Source organism: Glycine soja, chromosome 6 (assembly GCF_004193775.1).
Source record: "Glycine soja cultivar W05 chromosome 6, ASM419377v2, whole genome shotgun sequence".
In the NCBI taxonomy this organism is placed as follows: domain Eukaryota; kingdom Viridiplantae; phylum Streptophyta; class Magnoliopsida; order Fabales; family Fabaceae; genus Glycine; species Glycine soja.
The window spans coordinates 48031643-48053642 of NC_041007.1; the positions used below are offsets into that span (position 1 = coordinate 48031643).

The window sequence follows — 22000 nt, forward strand, 5'->3', positions numbered from 1 at the left end:
ATTGTAAATCAAAGTATGACATAAAATCCATAACAAAGTAATATTAGTATTGTACTAAACTTTTAATTTAAATCCAAAATACATTATAAGCAAACTAAGGGTTGCTAGCACTAGAAGATCCTCTTGCATCCAAAGGTGTATTAGGAACACTTGAAGCATCATTTGGCTGAAATAAGAAAAAAAAACACTTAGTCACATATACTATATACAAGGGTGTATCACACATACTAAATCATAATGACCCTTTGTTCTTGCATATAAAATATGTTTGTTCAACAACATTAAATTTGCGTCTCATTCCATAAAATACAAAGATCAATTCCTCTTGAAATGTCGAAACACAAGAAGTGTGGTTGTGCATCAATTGGATCTCTTTAATTCCCTTACAAATTATTCTTTAAAATAACTTATGTTTAACCAAAAATATCAATAGCTGACTTCATTGTATATCACACGCATAACTAAGAGTTTGTATTATACACATTCAATAGGTTGTTAGTGACGTGTGCAACTCCTATACTAAGCATGATAAAAAAAAAAACTCCTATACGTACCAAAAAACTCCTAAAGAGAATGTTCCCTTGGCTGTTTATTAATAGTGATCAATGTTTAATTACAGTAATAACCTAATCCCTTAATTGTAAGGATAATAATCAAGATAAATCAATTACATACAAATAGTAAGTAGGAAACTAAATCAATAATGTAAATAAGGAAACAATCATATCAAAATGATGTCTTATCCCATTGGTTGAATGTCAATGCATTATCCCCTAACTGGAGTGCACAATTTAGGGTGATTAACAATTAACATCAGCTGGTGGAATTGATTCTTCTATTCTGAAAATGGTGCATGGAATTTATCGTATATAGTATAGAGCTAGAGAGAGAAAAGAATATCAAGGCTTGTAAACTAGCATATCAATTAATAATAAATAAAAAATTAAGGGGCCCCAATTATAACAAGAATGTTCTGCACCAAAAAATGAAGGATATAATCTCTATCACGAGGCCAAAATCTAAATGAAGTATTTTTTCTCTGCACCGCACCGCACTACACAAACATCCATGATTTCTCACGCATACACATTGCAAAACAAAGGAAAGAAATACCAGAGTAAAATAAAAATAATGCCCAGACAATACACATGCCAGAAGATAAGATATATTAAAATAAAATAAAAATAGTGCTTCCGAAGATAACTGCGCAATACCTGGCCTTATTTTCTCTTTGAATCCTTCGAATCCTTCGAATATCTCCGAAGATAACTGCCCTCTATAATAGCAAGCAAAACACATGCTTGTATCAAGTGTGTATTGATTTTGTCCGAATATATACATAAAAAAAAGAAAGAAAAAAACAAAGATGATGATTCGATTAATTAAAACAAAAATAAGAAAAGAGCAACGGACCTTTGAACAAAGAGAGGAAGTACCTTTGAAGAGAGGGGATTTGGGAAGCGAGAGAAGAAAAGAAAAATCAAAGCCTGGAACAAGAAACTGAGAGAAATTTTGGGGGTAATCTGAAGAGAGGGGTTTTGGGAATCTTTAATGAAGAGAAATAGGAAGTTATGACTGAAAGAGGGGTTTTGTAATTTTTTTGAGAGGGAATTTTTTTTTGTGATTTTTTTGAGAGGGAATTTTTTTTGGAGGGGTTTTGTGATTTTTTTGAGAGGAAATTTTTTTTTTCCGGAAAGAAAACATGATTTATTTTATTTTAAAGAGAAAAGAGTGGGAAAATAATATTTAATTAGCAGAGGTTATAAACCTCCACAAATTAAACACAAAAAATTGTAGTTTTTAATAAATTAAGGAAGTTTTTAAAACCTCCGCAAAATAAGCACAAAAAATTGTAGTTTTTAATAAATTAAGGAGGTTTTTAAAACCTCCGCAAAATAACCTCCATTATTTAACATTTTTTTTGTAGTGCACCTTGAGGACAAGATATTTTTTGATGGACCACTGAATGATAAGCATAGGACTACAAGGCCTAAGAGGAAAATCAATCCACCCAAGCATTTGGAGGATCACGTTTGAAGGAATTTTGTTATAGGATTTGCTGTGCTGGCACTAGAATCTATTGGAATAATTATGTTAGTGTTTTTTGTTATTTGACCTTTGTTTTTTGTTATTTGTTTTTGTTCTTTAGCAATTACACCAGCTATATATATGGCTTGTAATGAAGAAATCAAATAAGAAAATATTAGCTTTCTCTTGCCTTCACTACTAAAAAAATCATTTTTTACAACACATTTTAAGACGATTCTATTTTGGAGGTGCCTTAGTCCTCAAACTCTAAGGAAAGTTACCCCTCCTTTCCCTAACAAATGGAGATGTTTCAATTGCATGTGAATGAATGATGTTTTGTTGTTCCTTCTATTACAAACAAGCTAGTAATAATAAATATATTACATACCTTAAAACTCTGATAATTGATCAGAGTTATGGCACAAGTTATGGCATGTATCTGCCGTTTATGTGAATTGAATTTGACTAATTAATTATTTTAAAGGAGCACAAGCTCTCCCCCCCTCAGCTCTCTCATTAACGATTGATGATATGGTATGATCTGAGTTGAGGTATGGAAGAATCGTTAATTATTTAAGTTACCACAAAATCATGTGTTGATAACTTTTTATATTTTATTTTGGCGTGTACCGACTTATATAGGGATAGAGATAACAGATAATCCGAGACTAATTTCATTTAACTATAGTATGAGATTATTAATTACTTTCAAGATATAGAGATTATTGGAGTTGTATTTTACTTTTCTTACAAAATTAACCATTTTTATATATGCTATTTGAAATCGAAGTCTAATAAGTATGTTTAAGGGACTTAAATACCTAACAACTTTTGTTTTCTACTTTCTTTCTTTTAAGACTAAGAAATTGGCATAAAATAAGGATTACGGGGTTACTAATTATTTCCAAGTTGATCATTAGTAAAAATAGTATGAAAATAATCCAACTTAATTGCGTCAAATGAAATGTGTGCACGTCAAACTCAGTCAATAATTAGTTTTGACTTTGCACTTCTTTTACTACCTTTCATTCCTCAACTCATTCACTGTCTCCCATTTTTATGCATCTCTCCCTCGCCTCATGAGTGTGTTGTCCGAGAATACTATTGCCTAAGACTAAGAAGATAACAAGACCAAACATGACTTCACAAGAAATAGATGCAATGTGTATACAAACAATTGACAAATATGAATATATTTTTTCTCTCCCAAAAATCAATAGTATCGAAGTATATAACACTTTTCAATTCTATATATATGCAGTTCCCATCAAGACCCCTTCTGCCTCTTCTTTTACCATGTATCCATGCATATACATTAAACCCACACATTCCCACATATATTTATCACTCAAAAACTATTACAATAGTTCAGTGGCCTTTTCTATTTCTTCATCTTTTCAAGCTACCTAGCTTGGTTAGTTAATCGCATTCACGTTCAATTGCTACTAGGTTAGTTGCTTCTGGTAGCTATAGGTATATCACTATCAACTTGAACTCCTTCTGTTATTCTACTTTAAATTCAGGCTTTAATTAGGTTTTAAGTGCTGTGTTTTTTAAACTACTTATGCTTATTTAAACTTTTCTGCTTATCATTTCATAAAACTAACTACAATTTCATTACTCTCTGATTCTTCATTTCTCTAGTGCTTTTAGTTTCATTCCTTCATCGAAAACTCCATTGTCATACGTTTTGTTTTTGTTATAAGATGCATCTAATGATCATAATAAATTTTTTAAGCTTAATTTTATTTTCTTGTTGGCTTTATTAATTTTTCTTTTCTCTTTTCTCTGTTTTCCTGTATGTACTAATTAAGTGAACGACATTCACAGTTTTTTCCCAGAATATGGATGCGTTGTTTGTGTATATTATTATATTTGAATCTCTGTTTATGTTACCTATAATATTCTTTGATAACCTTAATTTGTTATATGTGCCGAAATTATCCAGCCGCTGATTTTCTTTGTTCTGTTGGTTTACCAACCAAGTTAACATTTGATCCTTACCAAAAGTAAGATATATACAACCTTTTTTATAACATAGAAAAGAATAAAAAAATATTAACGTTGTCCTTCATTTATGTATGAATTATCTTTTACACAAAGAATATGGTTATCTTATTATTAAGGTTGGTATATATATATATATATATATATATTTAGTTGCAGGAATAGTTGCTAGTTATCTTCTGTGTACTTTCGTCAATTTATAACAATATTATTCAGTTCACATCAAATCCTGTCATGAAGTATGCCTCACCCAATTCTATTTCACATTTCATGTCAATTTGTCACAATACTATAATTTGATGGTTGATTATATTTAGCACATAGCAATGTTGTCCAATGCATATATATTATGGCATGATATAATTAAGAAACCGTTTGATTCTTCAACAAGTCTTTCAACTTAAGTATATGTGATAAGCCGCTCTCGATATCCTCATCATGCCTCTAATCATTGGACTAAATTGCTAGATGATTTGGTGCTACCTAGAATAACTAAATGGCTAACTAGCTTGTTATACTTTCAGTTTCAAGCCTAGGTAATGTATAGTCGATGATCTTTTGCTTGCCTTCTAAACCTCCAAGAGATTTTATATAATCATATAACTTGTCTGTATTGCGAGACTTAGCAGCAAAGCATATGTGGTACCATTGGCTTCCTTGCTGGAAGTGGGCCAGGAGTGAGCTTGAAAACAAATTTTATTATTCTTATGAACACAAATTATATCATTGATTGGATTTTAAACTTTTCACTCTTCTCTATCTTTAATATCTCTTTTTTTTAGGGCTCTTCTTATTTCTCTTAGCTATTCGAAAATGGTAAAAATATAATTTCTATCAAAATAATCTCTTACTTTTCAATTCATACTTGTTCATATATAATTATAATTTTTTACACCCTAAGTTTTACACTTTTTTTTATTTCTTTTTATTTTTTATTTTTATTTCATCGCTTATCTTATTCTTATTTTCTTAAAATTTATCCTCCCTTCACATCTCTCTCTATAATAAGGTGTATATATCTCATTCAGGTGTTAAAAAAAACGTTTTCAATGTTTTAATTTTGGGATTAATGTTATACAACCTTTTTGTCTAGCATCCTTGATACTCGACCAACAAACTGTAACTAATAATTATACTTTTTCTTTTATCTTTGCTGCTAAGGAAAGGGAACATACAATTCAAGGATGTGCCCACATGCACAGGTGAAGATAGAGAATTAATAATTGAGTGAAAATAGTATTAAAGTCTCTATAAAAATTGTCTACTAAGTTTATTGTTTGTTAACGGGCACAAATATGCATTTTTTTAGTTATGTTTTGATTCTTCTGTGCCACAATGGAAAAGAGGAACATTAATTGCATGCTAGAGACAAGGATACAAAACCATAAACAAATTAGTAATTAGTTAAGAGAACAATAAGTTTGTTGAAAGAAAATTCAGAAATTAACAACCGAATATATATATATATATATATATATAAAGAATCATTTATTCTATAACTATTTGATTTGAATGTAAAATACAAACATATATTGAACAGCTGGAGTGGCTAGAGCCCATCACTTTAAACCACACAAATGACACAATAACTACAAATCCTGCAAGCTTTATCTCTTATGGGACATATGATCACATTCTACTAATTATTTTTCTATTTGAATAAATTTTAACTTAATGCTAGCTAACAGCTAGCTAGAAGTGAAGCCAGAGAATTCACATGTACTAGCTTTAATGTCATGTTCATTTCATTTATTATGTACAAGAAATTATACGGTATTTTCATTATTTTAGTATTAACTAATTGAAGTACCCCTATTATTAGTTTAAACCCAAAATCAATTTAAGCAGAGCCACTATTTCCACATGTTAATTGGACAGCTTGAGTTCGATGTTGAGGCATTTTCAGGCATCATTTCATCCTTGTCCAAGTCCCTCAACTGTTCAATATTGCTATTGTTCTTCACTTGAAAAATGTTGCCTGTGTTTGAGTATCTATTGTGATCTTTGGATGCATCTTCTTGACTAAGTTGTGAAGCAACATACTTGTCAAGAGATCTCCAATCAGTCACTTGTTGATCATTGGCATTGTTTCCAAACACTACAGCCTGAAAATTTTGTTGTTGAACTTGTTGCATCATTGATGATGCTGGCTGCATGGCATTAGGGTTTTCTTCTATACCATATGGTGTCATTGAGTTGGAGGCAGATTGGAGCAATTTTTGGTTCTCCAATGGAAGCTGGACAGGTAAATGGTATGACAAATCCAACTCTTTCTTGCAAGAATATTGGAACTGCTGGTAGGGCAAATTAGGTTGAGAGCTTTGCTTTGGTGAGTCCAAGTCTTGCATGAAAGAGACTTGGTCATCATACCAACAGGGAGAATCATGCTCACTCAGTTTACGCATGGTTGTTAGTCTCTTTTTGAATACTCTACACACAACCCATCCTTCTTCCTGCTTTAAAGCATAAAAGTCACCAAAAGTCTATTTGAATGATATGATAAATCTAGTTGCTAATATAAAGGCATTCATTGAGAATGCCACCAAAAAACAAACATAGTCATGGCTTAATAGTGATCACAAAAGCTAGTACAATGTACAATATAAGAATAAAACACAGTTTCATAAATCAAAAAACTATAAGGTGCTTCTGGAATTATGTTTTGAACAAAAAAATGATGGCTTTTTTTAATATTTTCGTTCTCATAAGCTACTTTTTTTAATTCACTAATTTTCTGTTATAATTTTTGCTTTAATTTTTAAAAATTTATTCATTTATCATAAAGTTTTCTAAACATCTATTCTGATAAAAAAAAAGTAAATAGTAAGTAGTCTATGCATAGAGAGTGTAAATATTTTTTACACTTTTTATTTTAAAACATAACTTATTTTACTTTGAAATTACTCTTTATTCTAAAATAAGTATAGTCTAGATTGTTTTGCGTACATTAAGAAAAATTATTAAATAGATGAAACATGATAATAATTTTATAAAATTAATCGTAGTATTAATATTATATTAAAAAATAAAGTAATACTTATTACGAATATTAATAAAAAAAATAATTGATATTATATTAAAAAATTAAATACAACTCTTATTTTAAAATATTTTTTTTTCTACATGCAACACTTATAGACATCATACATGTATACGCCCTCAACTACTTTCTAGTGCAATCAGGTGTAATAGTTTTCTCTTATGTATGATACATGCATCAATTATATATATAAGAAACTGAATAATGAAAACAAATCTTTACTTAATAATTAAATTTTGTTGAACTAAATATAAATCATGAGAAGGATAGGTTATTTTTCTTAATTTATTTTAAAAAACTTGGTTATAAATATAAGTTTTGAGACTTGCCTGTGGTGCGCCATTTTCATCTGTTTCAAGTCGATACTCGTGCATGATCCAATCTGATTTTTGTCCATTTGGGGCTCGACCTTTATAAAAGACTAAGGTTTTCCTCATCCCTATCAAGTCATGCTTTGAGTAGATTGCTTTGTCTCTTCCAGTTGCCTTCCAAAACCCTGCTGCTGTTGCTCTATTTGTGCGAGTTCCAGTTGGATACTTCTTATCTTTATGGCTAAAGAAGTACCATTCATTTTGCTCTTGTGCTCCTATTCTGCAAAGCTCTTCATATTTTCAAAAAAAGAAGAAAGGAAGCCAAAAAATTAATGATATATCGTTTACAAATAATATTATTTCATGTTGATTTTAAATTCTATAAACTAATTAAGTTTAATTGATACTGAGGTTATAAAATTAACTTAGTGGTGAACCAAAAAAAAAAAGAGAAATATATCATGGGATGTGGGTTTGAATTCTTCACTAAGAAAAACTAATAATTAATATTTTTGATAAAAAAAAAAAAAGAAGTTTAATTACTACCTTGAAGGTCCCATGGCTCAATTTTATAGAGGTCAACATCTTTTATGACATCGAGGTCAATCCCTCTTGAGGTAACTTTCTTCCTTAGGTAGTAATCAACAAGTTCTTCGTCAGTAGGGTGGAATCTAAAACCAGGGGGAACATGGGAAAAATTATTCATATTCTCCCTCTCTCTTCTGAGCTCTGCGTGTATAGAGTACGTATAGATATAAGATACCATTCCCTTGTATGCTTAAAATTGCTATGCCAAATTAGTGTTATTAGGAAACTCATTTGATAAGGTATGCATGCTTGGCTTTCAATCCACATTTTGACAAGTTAATTATTCATAGATATATAAATAAAATTCAGTATATGTTTATGAAAGTTAATACAATTGATCGATTTTGTAAATAGTGTTCTACTCTTTAAGCAAAAGCTTGTGCTGATTTAGTTAAAATTAAAGTAAATAAATGGAACAAGGGATAAGACATGCAAAAACTTGAGTTACCAAATGGAGAGATAAAGTCTTATGTACCATCACTATTAAAAAATCATTTTTTTACAACATATATTTTAAGACGATTATACATAACTCTCTTAAAAAGTTATATGATGACAGTTTTGTAATTAAGAAAAGCCAGAGGTTCTCTTGCATTTTGAAGCTACTTGAATCTCTTTCAAACCTCTAAAATCTCTTTAGCTATTCTCAATCGACAAAGAGCGAGAGGTTCTCTTGCATTCTAATAAGACCAGTTTGGTCATTATAATAAAATATAGTCACGCCTGATTAAGAATTAATGCATATGAATTGAATGTTAAGAATGCACCGGAAAGTTTCTGTCATTTATTTTATCTATTTTTTTATCCTGTCCATGTCTCAAATCTGAGACCATTAATTGAGCAAATCATTAGTCCAGGTTGAGGACAGACTACTCAACAACAATAACTACATGAAAAAGATGTAAGAGATCAGATGGTAGTGCATGTTATTTATTTTATCTACTTGATCTTGTTTAATAATGCTCTCTAGTACTCTTTGGCAGGTTCATAGTTAGAAGTTAGAACCAGTTAAAAATAGCTATCAACTTGCCGTAAATTTTTACATAAAATCATACTATATAAAAAATGATGGGACGAGCTTCTGATTGAAGGAAAGTAAAAATAATTTTATGCGAACTCTGCTAGCTTCTTAGTGACAGATAAACCGAATGATGAAGATTAGGGTTTACTACTTAGCCCATCCAAAATTTAAACACTCATATACCTCAATTCGGGAAACATGCAGAAGATAAATTTCTAACCTAACTCACCATGAAGGACGGGAGAAAATAATTGAACTGTTTGGGCAATTTCGTTAACTTTAATTTTAATATTAATGTTTTTTTACTCCTACACCATGTATTCTTTTGAGGAATTATATTTTCATATATTCATTAATTCGTATACCTTTTTTATACGCATCATAAAAAAGTATAAAGTTTTTATATCCTATATATTATTGTTTATTGTTTGGAAGCAATTGCTCTCATCTCCTATATCTAATGCTTGATCCTTACACACCGTTTTCCCTTTGTAAATAACCTATAAGGGAATCAGACGTAATTTTTAATTTAAACAAAAATATATAATTAGTGTTAACCTTGAGAAAGACCAATATGACTAGTGCTAGAGGCCTAGATGATTTACTTCCCAAAACATCTAATCAAAATGTGCACATATATTAATAGTAAAAATAGTTACAGATAACTAAGCCTAATTATTTCATTATTTCCTTAGCATCAAATGAAAGTATTTCCAGAGATTCCTCGTATTCAATTGCAATCAAAGCTAGCTATAGCTAGTTATATATGCAAAACATTAGCCAAAAAATTAAAAGTAGGCTGGTTATGCAAAACACTTGACAATTAAACACCATTGCTTCTAAATAACGCAAAAGAGCGTGGAAACAGAAAATTAGAATGTTTGTTGGGTCTATAAAAAATTCCATAGTTCACATGGTGAACTGAGGGAAACCGCTTTTTCCCATGTCAGTATTTAATAATAATAAAAAAGTGAAAATGATGGAACTGAATTGAATTGAATAAAACTTGTGATCCAATTTTATTTCTTGTTATAGAAATATATGTAGATGGAGAAAAAGCATGGCCATAATTATTGCATGTGATATGCTTACATAGTCAACAGACATGCGTCAATAGACATGCACGATACACTACACAATAAGAAAACACACAAGTGAGTGTCACTCATTGTGATTCCCACTAATCCATAACCCATGCTCTCAAAAAAGGATAAAGTTCATCGTGAACCTTGTTATAATTCGTAATAATAAATGCTTAAGAAATAACGAGATGCCAGAAGATATCGTCAAGCACATATAGCCAGAAAGTGGAGATTCAAAATGCAAAACGAATTGATGACAATCTTGTCTTTAAACACTTGTACAAAAGTTTTAAATCAGCAAAATTAAAGTTCTCACCACCATCATATATCTAATTGCACCGTAAACATAATATATAATTTATGAAGAAAGAAGAGATGAAAGAGAAAATGGAAATTAATCAAAAAGAGTAGTGAGAGAGATCTCATAGATCATGCAACAGAAGTATCATGTATCTACGTACCTTTCTCTCTTGGAAGCCACAGATCAAGGTGGTGCAGTCACAAATCTTCCACCAAAGATGAAAATTAAAATCCCTTAATGTCTCAGAAAAATGATGAATTGGTCTATGACACTGAGATATGATGCAAGTTAACTAAACAAGTATATTTACCTCTCAATTTGACCAAATCAGACACAAAAAATCAATGCAAAAAGATAAGAGAACGAAGGAACCCAAGTTACTTATAAACATAGAACAGAAACAACCTGACACGTGGTTCTTGAGAGAGAAAGAGGCAAAAGAAAGGTGAGGAAGAAGAAGAGTGGAAGTAGAAAAGGGTGGAACAAGGGAAGTGGGGTTAAATAAGAAGGGAAAGAAAAGAAAAAAGCAAATGAATGATATATAGTTCTTTCTTCTTCTCTCGGAAGACGATTCGATACGATCGATCTCTTTGTTTTCTCGCAAAGAATAGAAATTATGTGATGAGATCAGATAGATCTCACTGTCAGGGAGAGCTGAATTGGTGGGGAAGCTTCATTTCTGAGGGGAAAAATGCCAGACTAATAAGAAGAAAAGTAAGGAAAGGAAATGAGTGTCTCTATAGTGCCAACTCTACCAGCAACCGATAGAGACACAATTCGAATTAACAAAGAGTGAAGAATGCAACAAATGAAATTAAACTCTCTCAAAAGGGTCTCTTTCTTCTATCTATTTATCTATCTGCAAAAGCTTCTCTAGTTGTAAGTATGTAAGAGAGGCAAAGTGCAAACGGTGAAGGAAGAGGAAGTAAGGGCACTACCAATCACCAATTTAAAGGGCCCAAAAGATGAAAAAATTAATGAAATTAATATAATTAAAGGATGCCTCAATTGAAGTAGTGATGATATATATATATATATATATATATATATATATATATATATATATATATATATATATATATATATATTAAACACTTTTATTTATTTATTTATTTTTATCAGTATGTATTTATCACTTATAAATCACCTATAATTTTTACATTTTTCTTTTTTTTCCCTCTCTAACTTTTGAATAGATTTTGATGTCTAAACCTTTTCCAAATTTTTATACAGATAAAACTTATGTGCAATATCATAAGTGTTTTCTAGGACTGTTTTTTTAATAAAAAAAACCAACAACACATTCTCTAAATACTATTTATTATTGATCAAAATTTATTAAAATTGATAAAATTGTCTAGTTAGTCTCAAACTTTATATAATAAACTTCACTAATTATTTTGTAGTTTAAATAAATTTTAGTCAAGTAATAGAGAATGTTTTACTAAGTTTCATTTTCGATTCAGATTTAAGTTTTATCTTGGTAATTCATACATCAACCTTTTTAAGTTTTATCTCGGTATTATGTAAGTTATTAATTGAAACTCTATAATTTCAATATAAAAAACTAAAAGCACATGATACTTCATTTTGATTTTCTCTTTTTTACACTCAACTTGCATGTACATTTCTCCTTTTTTTATACTTACCTTATGTCTTTATTTTTCTCTCATTTTCTCATTATCACTTATTAAATTTATTGTTTTTCTCTTGATTCTTTCTTATCCTTTGCATCTGTTATGGTGTATATTCCATGTGGAATGAGAAAAATACATTTTATTTGCTTGTTACCGGTGTTGACGTAATGGAACAGCTTCCACACCCTCATGGAAAAAAAAAAGGTTAATTAACCCTTACACAAATGAGGCATGGTGGCCCCTCCTAGGCTCCCACTCCGTTCCTAGACCCTACCATTTCCACAATCTTCTTCAATTCTAAACTGTAATGACGTTGTTGTGATGATGATATTGGGAATGAGTGACTCTGGATCTCGTAGAGGTTCTGTTGGGATAATTGATCCTGATCATATGCCTAGTCTGAAAAGCTAGCAATTGGCTTCTGTTGATGTCTCTTTCTAATTAATTCTGCATAAGTGATGGTTGTTCGACATATAATTAGGTTAATGATACAATATTTGCACACCATATAATTTCAGACACCTAATTTCAAGGTGGTTCCTACGCAGAATTAGAATGGTGGTATCTCTAATGATTATCATTGTAAAAGTGAAAATCCTAAAGCCATAATTATTTTATTTGCAGTGAGACAAAAGTAATAGATAAATGCAATACTTTAAAGTTATTAATTAAGTACTGGTACTTTAAGATTGTAGCTGCTTACGTATTAATTCCATATGTAATACGTAACTTCTACTTATATCTTTTAATTTAATTTTCTTTTTCAATTCTGATCAATAATACCAATATTATATGTTTTGAGGGTTTGGTATAGGTAACTTATCATGGAAGGATGATCAACTTTTGTATTCAGTTCCATATATGTACTGTACTGTATAAGGGTTGGAGTACTTGTTGTACCACTATTTAATACACTACTTTCTTTTATTAAATAGGTAAAAGAAATACTAACAACTATCCTTATTGTATTAGTTAAGAAACTAAAATGAATTTTTTATTAAAATATACAAAATTGTGTTGTTTATAATTCTTTTGTATTCTCTAATGATTTCTTCAATAAATATATATTGGTTTTATGTGTGTTACATATCATTTATGGTTTTTCTCGCATTACAAGGTTATTTTTATGGTTTCCCATCGTTTCCTAGGTTTTTGAAGTTGAAGGCTCATCAATGTTTCTCCAATGAACTTATCAAAATGAGGTGGAAGAAAGCAAGACATTAAATGATATGTAGTGGAAAAAGCTTACTCAGAAGAAACATTGTGTTTTCTCATAAGTAAACTTCTTTTGTTTGCATGTAGTTTAATGTCTTAGTCTCTTCTAATTCTTTTTCTTAGTAATTTGATCCACCTTCAAAAGCATATAAAGAATTGAGGATAAATTCAAATCCTTTGATGGCTCATCATGTAATTCATCTCCAAGCTGGAAATTTCAGTGGCACGAATAGCTAATTAAGCAAAGACCACCTTATTGATTTCAATCTTGCCAAGCTACGTATTGTTGATGGAAACGCAGGGTGAACTCATTAGTTACCTTGGCTCATTGTTGTAATTATTCACTGTGTACGGTAACAATAATAAGAGAAGCACGAGAAAAAAAAGAGGGAATGAACAGAGGAATTTGTGAGCCTAAAGGACAAGATAAAGGAGTTGATATTGGAGGGTGTCCTTCTCAACTACATCTACACCCCTAACAACAACAGAAACGGTTATCAAGGTCGTGGTTGGAGCCGTGGAAGTCATCGTGGAAACCGAGGACAACAATCCCACAGCGGACCTATCTTTGACAAACCAGTCTATGATGATGACATTTTTGACGATATTCCCAGTCTCAAGAGTTCTTCTAAGGTCTCCTAGGACGACAAAATTAAGCAATGGTTTTTAGTTAATTTTTAACCTTATTAATGGCTATTAGCTAACCATATCCCTCAAACAATTCAAAGGGTAAGTTTGTTAAGAGGTAAATATATGACTCTAATTTCATAACTTCTGAGTTGTAATGAGTGTTATTGTTACTTTTAGTATATCAACGGTTAATGTGTTATGCAAAAGATGAAAAAAGAAAAGAATATTTAAGTATCAAATGAGTTACTTGCTTGGATCATTGTTTGAAGATTTGGAGGAGAGGAAGAACAGTTATTTGCAAGTCTTATGTTCTAGTTTATCATTATAATTGTGGAGATTTTTCTTTGATCTAGAGACCTGTGGTCTAGATCCTGCAGAAGATAAGACATTAATTTCGGGTGTTAGAGTAGTGCTTTAGAAGCTAGGATTTCGTATATAAACTGAAAGCAAGGAGAAGATTATATGGTTTCTTAGGACATATTTGGTTCTCTTAAATACTGTTTTTGTTTTAAAGATGGTTTCATAAAAAAATCTACACTCTTCAAAAGTCAAATTCTAATTTAAATTTTATTAAGTTCTAATATTATTTTGAAAATAAATGTTTCTAAAACTAAAATACAGAAATAGATAAAAGTTATTTTGGAAAGAAAAAAGAAAAAAGAAATACACATATATAAACAAAAAAGAGAGGGAAGAGATAAGAATTCTCCGAACATACCTAACTCAAGTAAAATATGTAGATGTATAACAAGACATAACAAACTTATGCTTATTAATCCCAACTATATCATTTATCTAACCATTATGGTATGAGGATTGATATTTTTTTATCTTATTAATTGGTGTCTTAGGACACGGGTTAATAAATTAAAAATAAATAAATATAGTTCTAAAAGAGTTCAAAATTAATTTTATGGTTTGTCATGTTCAACATGTATATTTTCATGGTTCCTCCTAACTAAAACATGACAAAGTTAAAAAAAAAAAAAAACTTTTTAAGAGTAAAAATTGGTTTTTTATGTGTTGCATATCATTTATGGCATTTCATGCATTACATGATTGTTGCTATGGCTTTTCCTAACTCTTTCTAGGCTTCCAAAGGCTAATCAATTTTCTTCAAAGAGCTTATCATGAAAGGTAAAGAAAGCAAGACACTAAATGACATACGACAGAAGATAACTTAAAAGAAACTTAATTAGTCATTTCTCCTCAGTAAACTTCTATTGCATATTGTTTAGCTCCTAGTCTCTTCTAATTCCTTTAATATAAGTTCACTATTTTTCTTAGTAAAAGTTAATCCCATGGGCATGACCCAAAAATAAACCCTAAGCCACATGTTTCAACATCTGATAAGAGAAAACAATAAACAAAATATTGAAGCATCATACAAATTCCACAGACAAAATCCCAAAAAAAATCCTAACCCTATACGCTTTGGCGTATAACAAGATATGACAATTAGACATCAACATTCAAATAATTAAACAATTTATAAATCAACAATTGAATAGAATGGACAGCTTAATAACATCATTCATTGTCAAACAAGAATGCCAACAAGGGATACGTACAATGGAAGAGGCTTGCTAATAACCAAGATTGTAATGGCGGTGCAAATAGGAAAAGAAAAAAATCTTGCAACATTGAAGCACAAAAGAGTCTCAATATAATAAATATTGTAGTAGTGGCTAGTTGGTGTAATTTAATAAAAGAAATAAGGATAAACTTATTGCAACATGGCACAAACAAAGGATGAACATGAATAACAAAAGAAGAAAACAGAAAAAATAAATGGAAGGTAAAATATGTTAACCATTTAAACTTTATCAACATGTATAACAATAGCTAGGAAGCCACTTCTCAACAACTATCTTTCCAAAGCATTCACTCATCTCTTTATTTCAATATTATAACAATAAACATACACTAAACAAAACAAGCTTACATTCTTGACAACTATATTTGTTCCAACAATACCATATACATACCTAAGAAATCACATAATAATCACAATTCAACTATTCCAGACAATCAAAGCATAATCACAACACAATCACAGTTCAATATCATGCTCTCCAAACTCTGCCAAAAATTAAACCATAACATATCAAAACATTTTACTCAATAAAAGATGCACTAAATACATGGTAATAGGTAATTAAACATTGATGGAATAGTAACAGTACTTTTCAGCCAACTTCTTTTGCATACAAGTAGCTAACCAATTTAGGTCCATTTTCAACATTAAGAATCATACATAAACTCATCAAATAATTAATTTTTGAACACATTTAAATGAATTGAAAGAATTCTAACCAATCACAATTTACAAAACATACCCTAAACAATAGATGAAAATGAACCTTATCAGAGATGGGTGTCAAGTATTAGATTTTGGTATCGTCAATGGCGAAGGCAATGGTGGGCAAGGATAACCCTTAAAATCAAGATTAAAAAACCAATAAGAGAACAAAATGCTGAAGAAAATAATAAAATACAAATGAAAAGGAAGAGTTTTTACCTGCACTTTGAAGGGTATGTGATGGTGGTGACAAAGATAATAGCAAAAATGAGATGCGGTGGCAGAGGTATTGCTATAGGGTTTAGAGAGTTTGAAGAGTGAGAGCAAGAGGAACTTTGAAATGGAAATGGTCTAGTTGTGGTGGTGTTAGCGGCACAATGTGATGGCTGGTACAATGGTGGCGGTGGAAACTAGATGTGGCAACAATAGGGTTTCGAGGGATGAGCGAGGGCAAGATTGAGAGGGAGTTAGGAAAGGAAATAAGGGAGAGTGAGAGGGAGTTCAAATTTGTAACGTCATAGAATCAATTCAACATCAGCTATGATTCAAAACCTATGTTGAAAATCGAATTCGACTTCAGTTCTTAGAGAACTGATGTAGAAAGGTGGCGTAAAAACCCTTTCTGGTGTAGAAGTGGCAACAATGTACTCGTAGTGCAAAGTGCTGAAGCCAAAGTATGGGATTTTGGGGGATGAAAGGGTATTTAGTACATGATCTTGGTGATGGAGAGATTTGGGGAAGATGACTGGGAGAAATAGTTAGGAAAACTGGATTGATAAAAACATCACTTTGAAAATTGGAAATGAGATGACAGTGAAGTTTTGGCTTGAAAATTTGTTGGAAGAAGATACTTCGTCAAAAAAAATACAACATGCTATGTATATTTTAATTCAAAACAACAACAATTTGTTATTGCAAAAATGGGGAGGTGGCAGGAATTAAGGTTGTTGTTTGAGACCTAAGTTGGAGGAGGGAGTGATTTGAGTGGGGAAAATATTAGGTGGATAGGTTTATGGAAGATATCAACACGATAAAACTCAATCAAGGGTTTTAGGATAAAAGGATATGGGAATACATAGCACAAGTACCTATTCTCTAAAATCAGCATACAATGCAGAACGAGGGATCTGAAAAAGCTGATACCTCTTTTTACCAGTGTTTTTGTGACATCATACCATCAAATGTAGCGGCCTTTGGGTGGCGAGTGTTGATTGAAAGGTACAAACTAAAGATAACCTCAAGAAGATCGAGAAACATTAATGTACAAGATCTTGACTACAGCTGTTCATTCTTCTGCCATTTAGAGGATGAAACTACTACTCATTTACTATTTTCATTCAGGTTCTCATATTGTGCTTCTTGTCAAATATAACATTTTGCCCAACTTTTGCTATTTTATTTTGCAATGGCAAGTTTTCTTTGCGGAAAGAACTATTTCTTACTTGGCAAAAGGAAAGAATAAACTAAATACTCAACCTTGGTAGTAACATATTCTTTTAAGTACGCAAGCAACTATCATTTACAACAAATTTAAATTTTCTGGTTCCTACTTCTTTGACGTACTTTTAATTTGACACTTCTTTTTATTTTTATCTGAAAGATCTAAAACAAAAAACATAATTAACCATATATAATAGATGTTATCATTTTAATACAATAAGTACATAGAACTTACACGAAGATAACATATCAAACAGCTTGTTATCAATAATTCTCAAGGACTTTTGGTTGTCTTTGAGTAATCAATTTGATTATACGCTTACATAACAACTTTGTACTATAATAAATTAAAAAGAACTTAAAATAAATAGTGCAACCTCTTCAAATTAACCACACCCTTAATCATCGAGTCCAAATAAGAAAGGAATCCCTGTGGCTGGTAACCATGATTTCCCAGCAATAAAATTCTCAACTGTGAATTTGGATGCTTCGGTTGCACTTGTTATGGCATGGTAACCACCCCATTTCACTCTACCTCTTGTGGAACCCCTAGGACCAAGGTTCTTGTACTCTCCATAATACAAAGTGTGGAGGGCAAAATCGCCTTTCCACTCCAACCACCCTGCAGGGTCTACCAACAAATCAAGGTAAGTTTGCAAGAACACGGTCCTTGAATATTCCCTCCATGGCCTGCCCAAGAAGGTTTTGAAGGAACTCAGCACAGGAACTAGGTCTTCAGCAGCCATGACACGCGAGTTTTGAATGCAAATCCCAGTGTTTTGATTAGGATCTGTTCTACCTGTTAGATATAATAAAAAATTTAGAATTTGAAAGTGGAGCAATTAAAATAGGTTATATATGTATTTACTAATTACTACTGTAAAGTGGAGCAATTAATTTTTAAACTCATACGGAGTAATTAGAAATTTAGAATGCAATTCTGTCATCCAAATAAACTGATGAATAGTCAAGTTAAATAAGATTGTTGACTTAATAAATATTTTCAAAAAATTGGAAACTCACATTTACTTAGTGATATAACTAAAATGGAGTATTGTTTACTCTGAAAATTGAAAATATCGGAGGTAAAATTTGAGTTTAAATATTTGTAAGTGGTAAATTAATAACAATTTTATGACAAGTAGTCTAATAGGTTCAACAACAATTATTAGAAAAGACTTTGATTCCATTTTAAAATTTGGGTTTAAAACTTAACTCAACAATCACTAAATGATCTGTGATCTAATAATAATATATAATGGGTGAGCCAATAAATTCAACAACAACTATTAAGATAGACTTTGATACATTTAGAATTTGAATTTTAAACTCAATCAACCCCAAATTCTAGCTTAGAAAGTAAGGATTCTCACCCATTTATGCATACTATTACTATTTAACGTGAGATCTCTTATAATTGAAGTGATTCAAATTGGTTGAAGTACTGATAAAATATCGATCAGAAATAAACGCTTTGGTATAAATAGATAGATTTATTATACTTCTCTTATATTTTTTCTTCCTTCAACATTACCTTGTGCTGTTATAGCATTTTTCTGTTTCTGCATTGGCCTTCTTGCATATATATTGCAGGATTGGAAAACCACAGCGGCATTGCCAAAGATGAAGTCCACAGTGCCATAAATGTTGCATTCCTTGTAAAATTGCCTTTGGGAGTGGACATAGAGAGTGTCTTGGTAGCCTTCAAATGCACAGCGATAGAATACAGAGAGGTCAGCACCACAACGCAGTGCCACTGCTTGGTGGTTTTCTGGGCCTGCTGTGTTGCGGAATGTGATGCCACGTGCTATGAACCCATCTCCTGTCACAGCTGTAAACAATAGAAGTTTATATCTTGTGATTGTGGATTTCTTTTTAATTTAATTAGCAAAGTCTATGATTTTTTTTTTCTCAAGAAAAAAGAATTTATAAACAGATATGATTGCAATCATGGTTTTAAAAAATTGCCGTCAGAAACCGCAACCATAATGTCAAAGTATTTTGACACTCAAAAATTGTATTACAGTTATAATTATGATCACATCAATTACATTTTTCTGCAATTGCTCATAATGTCATCACAATGCGACCCGTTAGCCCAATTTAAAATCATGATTGCAATGTATGGTACTCCAACCATATATATACATAGTAACAATCCACACATATAAAGCAATGAATTAAAAGTCTATGAATATACAGTTGCTTTTGTGTGAGTAAAGCAATCAAACCAAGAAAATAAAACAGGTTTTATGAATAGCTAATGCCTTTAGGGAAAAGTTTGGTTTTCATTAATGTCTTGGTTGGAGTGTAAACAGAAAAAAAAATCTATATATTAAAAGAATTTTATCTTCATAATGAGTCCATTTAATTTGAATTACTTAGAATCTAAGTTTTTAAATATAGAAAGTCTTAACACATGCTAAAAGAAATATAATATCTAGTTAAAAAGAAATAAGATAATCATTGTAGACAGTACAAACTTATATCATACCCAAGAAAAGTTAAAACTTGCGTTGAAAAGTATATCTTTTGGACATCAATATGACGTGGGTTTTGTTTAGAAAAATCTCATCTTGTGAATAAACCCTATATTGATAAATACATAAAAAAATAAAGTTTTTTTTTCATAAAATAAATTGAAAAAGGAAAGAAAGAAAGGAAGAAACCACACTGATGATATGATTTTTCTTTGACCAACATTATTAGTATCAACGGAAGTAAGCTAGAAGAAGCTTCCCACCAAGGTGGTGGCTGTTCACTCTTAATTAAGAGTACACTAATTCAACATCATGATCTGAACCAATTAGGTGTGTTCACTGTAATTTGAAAATCGAATTATATATCATTGTTAATATTTTTAAGCATCGAAATTACAACTTGAATTTTTATTTTCTTTATGAATTTTCAAAACTCAGATTAAATGAGATGAAACGACAAAACAAAAATGATCCATGGTCACCTAAATCCAATTTACACCTTAAGAGAGAAAGAGATAAAAAAAAAAAGGAGAAATGTAGAGGTAAAAAGTAATAGTGTGACATAATAAGAAATTGAATATAGGGGAAAAAAATGAGTGTCAATAAGATATATAAACTATACAAACATTCATATGCCATTATTCTTAATTCTTAGCAAAACTCTTACCAACCGTGGCCGAATTAAAAGTGGTAGAACCTCCTCCAACACTTCGGCTACCAGAAATGATGGTGAGCCTTGTACCATCACCATACAACATAATATTCTTCATAGAATTCCCAATCTCAATGTTTTCATTGTAAATCCCACGCTTAACATATATCACAAACCTCTTGGCCTCATTTCTCTTGGGAATTGCTTTCAAAGCTTCTTTGATGGTCTTAAAATCCCCCGAACCATCTTTAGCCACCACAAAATCTGGTGATAACGATGGTGGTGATGACTCTAGAAGCTTCCTATCATTGGGTGGTAACCATCTTGGTAAGCCATTTTTGTAAGTCTTTTTTGGAGGAATAAATGAGGAAGCATTGTTTAGAGCCAAGAAGTCGCTTATGATCTCTGAGACATTCTTGTTGGGAATGAGGGATAGAACATTGTTGCCAACACCAAGCTCGTGGAACCCGGTTTGGCACGTGTCAATGTTGGTTAAGGCTGTGCTAAGCCATGTTTGGAGATCATAGCTTGTGCTTTGTTTGGTAGGGTTAAGTGCTTGGTTGAGGATGTTGATGGTGTCTTGATAGAGGGTTGTACAATCTGACCACGCTGCTTTTTCTTGCTTGCTTCTACATTTTGAGCCCAACCACATGATGTGAATTTGAGCTTTCACTGATTGGTCCATTGCAATTTGAAGGATGAAGTTTTTAAATTGAAATGCACTTTTTGGGATACCATCTTGAAGACGATGACTATTTATTGTGACAAAATGCTTGCATGTTTGAGGATGTGGGGTTTGGTTGCACCAAAAATCAACGGTATTGGAGAAAATGCTTGAAAGGGTTGGGGAAGACAGAGAAAGCAAGGATATGAAGACAATGATTAGGCCAAGACTTTTGGCCATTTTGCTGAGCTTTCTCTGAGCTAGGTAAAAAAATGATAGAATTAATGTTCATGACACAGTTAGGGTTCTTATATAAATAGGTTAAAACTTAAGAGACTCAACTCAAAAACAACGCGGTGATTAAAGCCGGCAAGGTTAATTTGTAGATGAATGAAAGTGATGTTTAACATCCATAAATCCAAATAAAATTTGTTTGAAGATTATATATACTGTACTATACATAGTTTTAGGATGTATCACTTGTTAATATATGTATTTAATATTGACATTTAAATAATTAATTAATTTAATTATGTGTTGATCTCATGATGAACGTTGAAGGCTGTGTAGATATATCAACTAGCTAGAGAAATATTAAACTG

General features: G+C 31.2%; 2 protein-coding genes across 2 annotated transcripts; both read right to left on the reverse strand.

Annotated features, from left to right (window-relative positions):
* Nucleotides 1-5548: 5548 nt before the first annotated feature.
* LOC114417424 (NAC domain-containing protein 7-like) lies at nt 5549-11270 on the reverse strand. The gene is made up of 4 exons (XM_028382627.1): nt 10539-11270; nt 7933-8115; nt 7405-7676; nt 5549-6488 (listed from the first exon to the last, which is right to left on the reverse strand). The coding sequence occupies exons 2-4, from the start codon at nt 8090-8092 to the stop codon at nt 5889-5891; spliced, it is 1032 nt and encodes a 343-aa protein (XP_028238428.1). The 5' UTR covers nt 8093-8115; nt 10539-11270; the 3' UTR covers nt 5549-5888.
* A 6593-nt stretch (nt 11271-17863) lies between these two features.
* On the reverse strand, nt 17864-21690 carry LOC114417426 (pectinesterase-like). The gene is made up of 3 exons (XM_028382628.1): nt 20750-21690; nt 19137-19433; nt 17864-18401 (listed from the first exon to the last, which is right to left on the reverse strand). Exons 1-3 carry the CDS (start codon nt 21636-21638, stop codon nt 18001-18003), a joined length of 1587 nt encoding a protein of 528 aa, XP_028238429.1. The 5' UTR covers nt 21639-21690; the 3' UTR covers nt 17864-18000.
* Nucleotides 21691-22000: the final 310 nt, after the last annotated feature.

Coding starts and splice junctions, on each gene's coding strand:
- LOC114417424 (XM_028382627.1), bottom strand. CDS start 8,092: ATGAATAATTTTTCCCATGTTCCCCCTGGTTTTAGATTCCACCCTACT. Junction 7,677..7,932: donor TGAGCCATGGGACCTTCAAG/GTAGTAATTAAA, acceptor GAAAATATGAAG/AGCTTTGCAGAATAGGAGCA. Junction 6,489..7,404: donor ATGAAAATGGCGCACCACAG/GCAAGTCTCAAA, acceptor GCTTTAAAGCAG/GAAGAAGGATGGGTTGTGTG.
- LOC114417426 (XM_028382628.1), bottom strand. CDS start 21,638: ATGGCCAAAAGTCTTGGCCTAATCATTGTCTTCATATCCTTGCTTTCT. Junction 19,434..20,749: donor TTTTAATTCGGCCACGGTTG/GTAAGAGTTTTG, acceptor TATTGTTTACAG/CTGTGACAGGAGATGGGTTC. Junction 18,402..19,136: donor AAATGCTATAACAGCACAAG/GTAATGTTGAAG, acceptor TATATCTAACAG/GTAGAACAGATCCTAATCAA.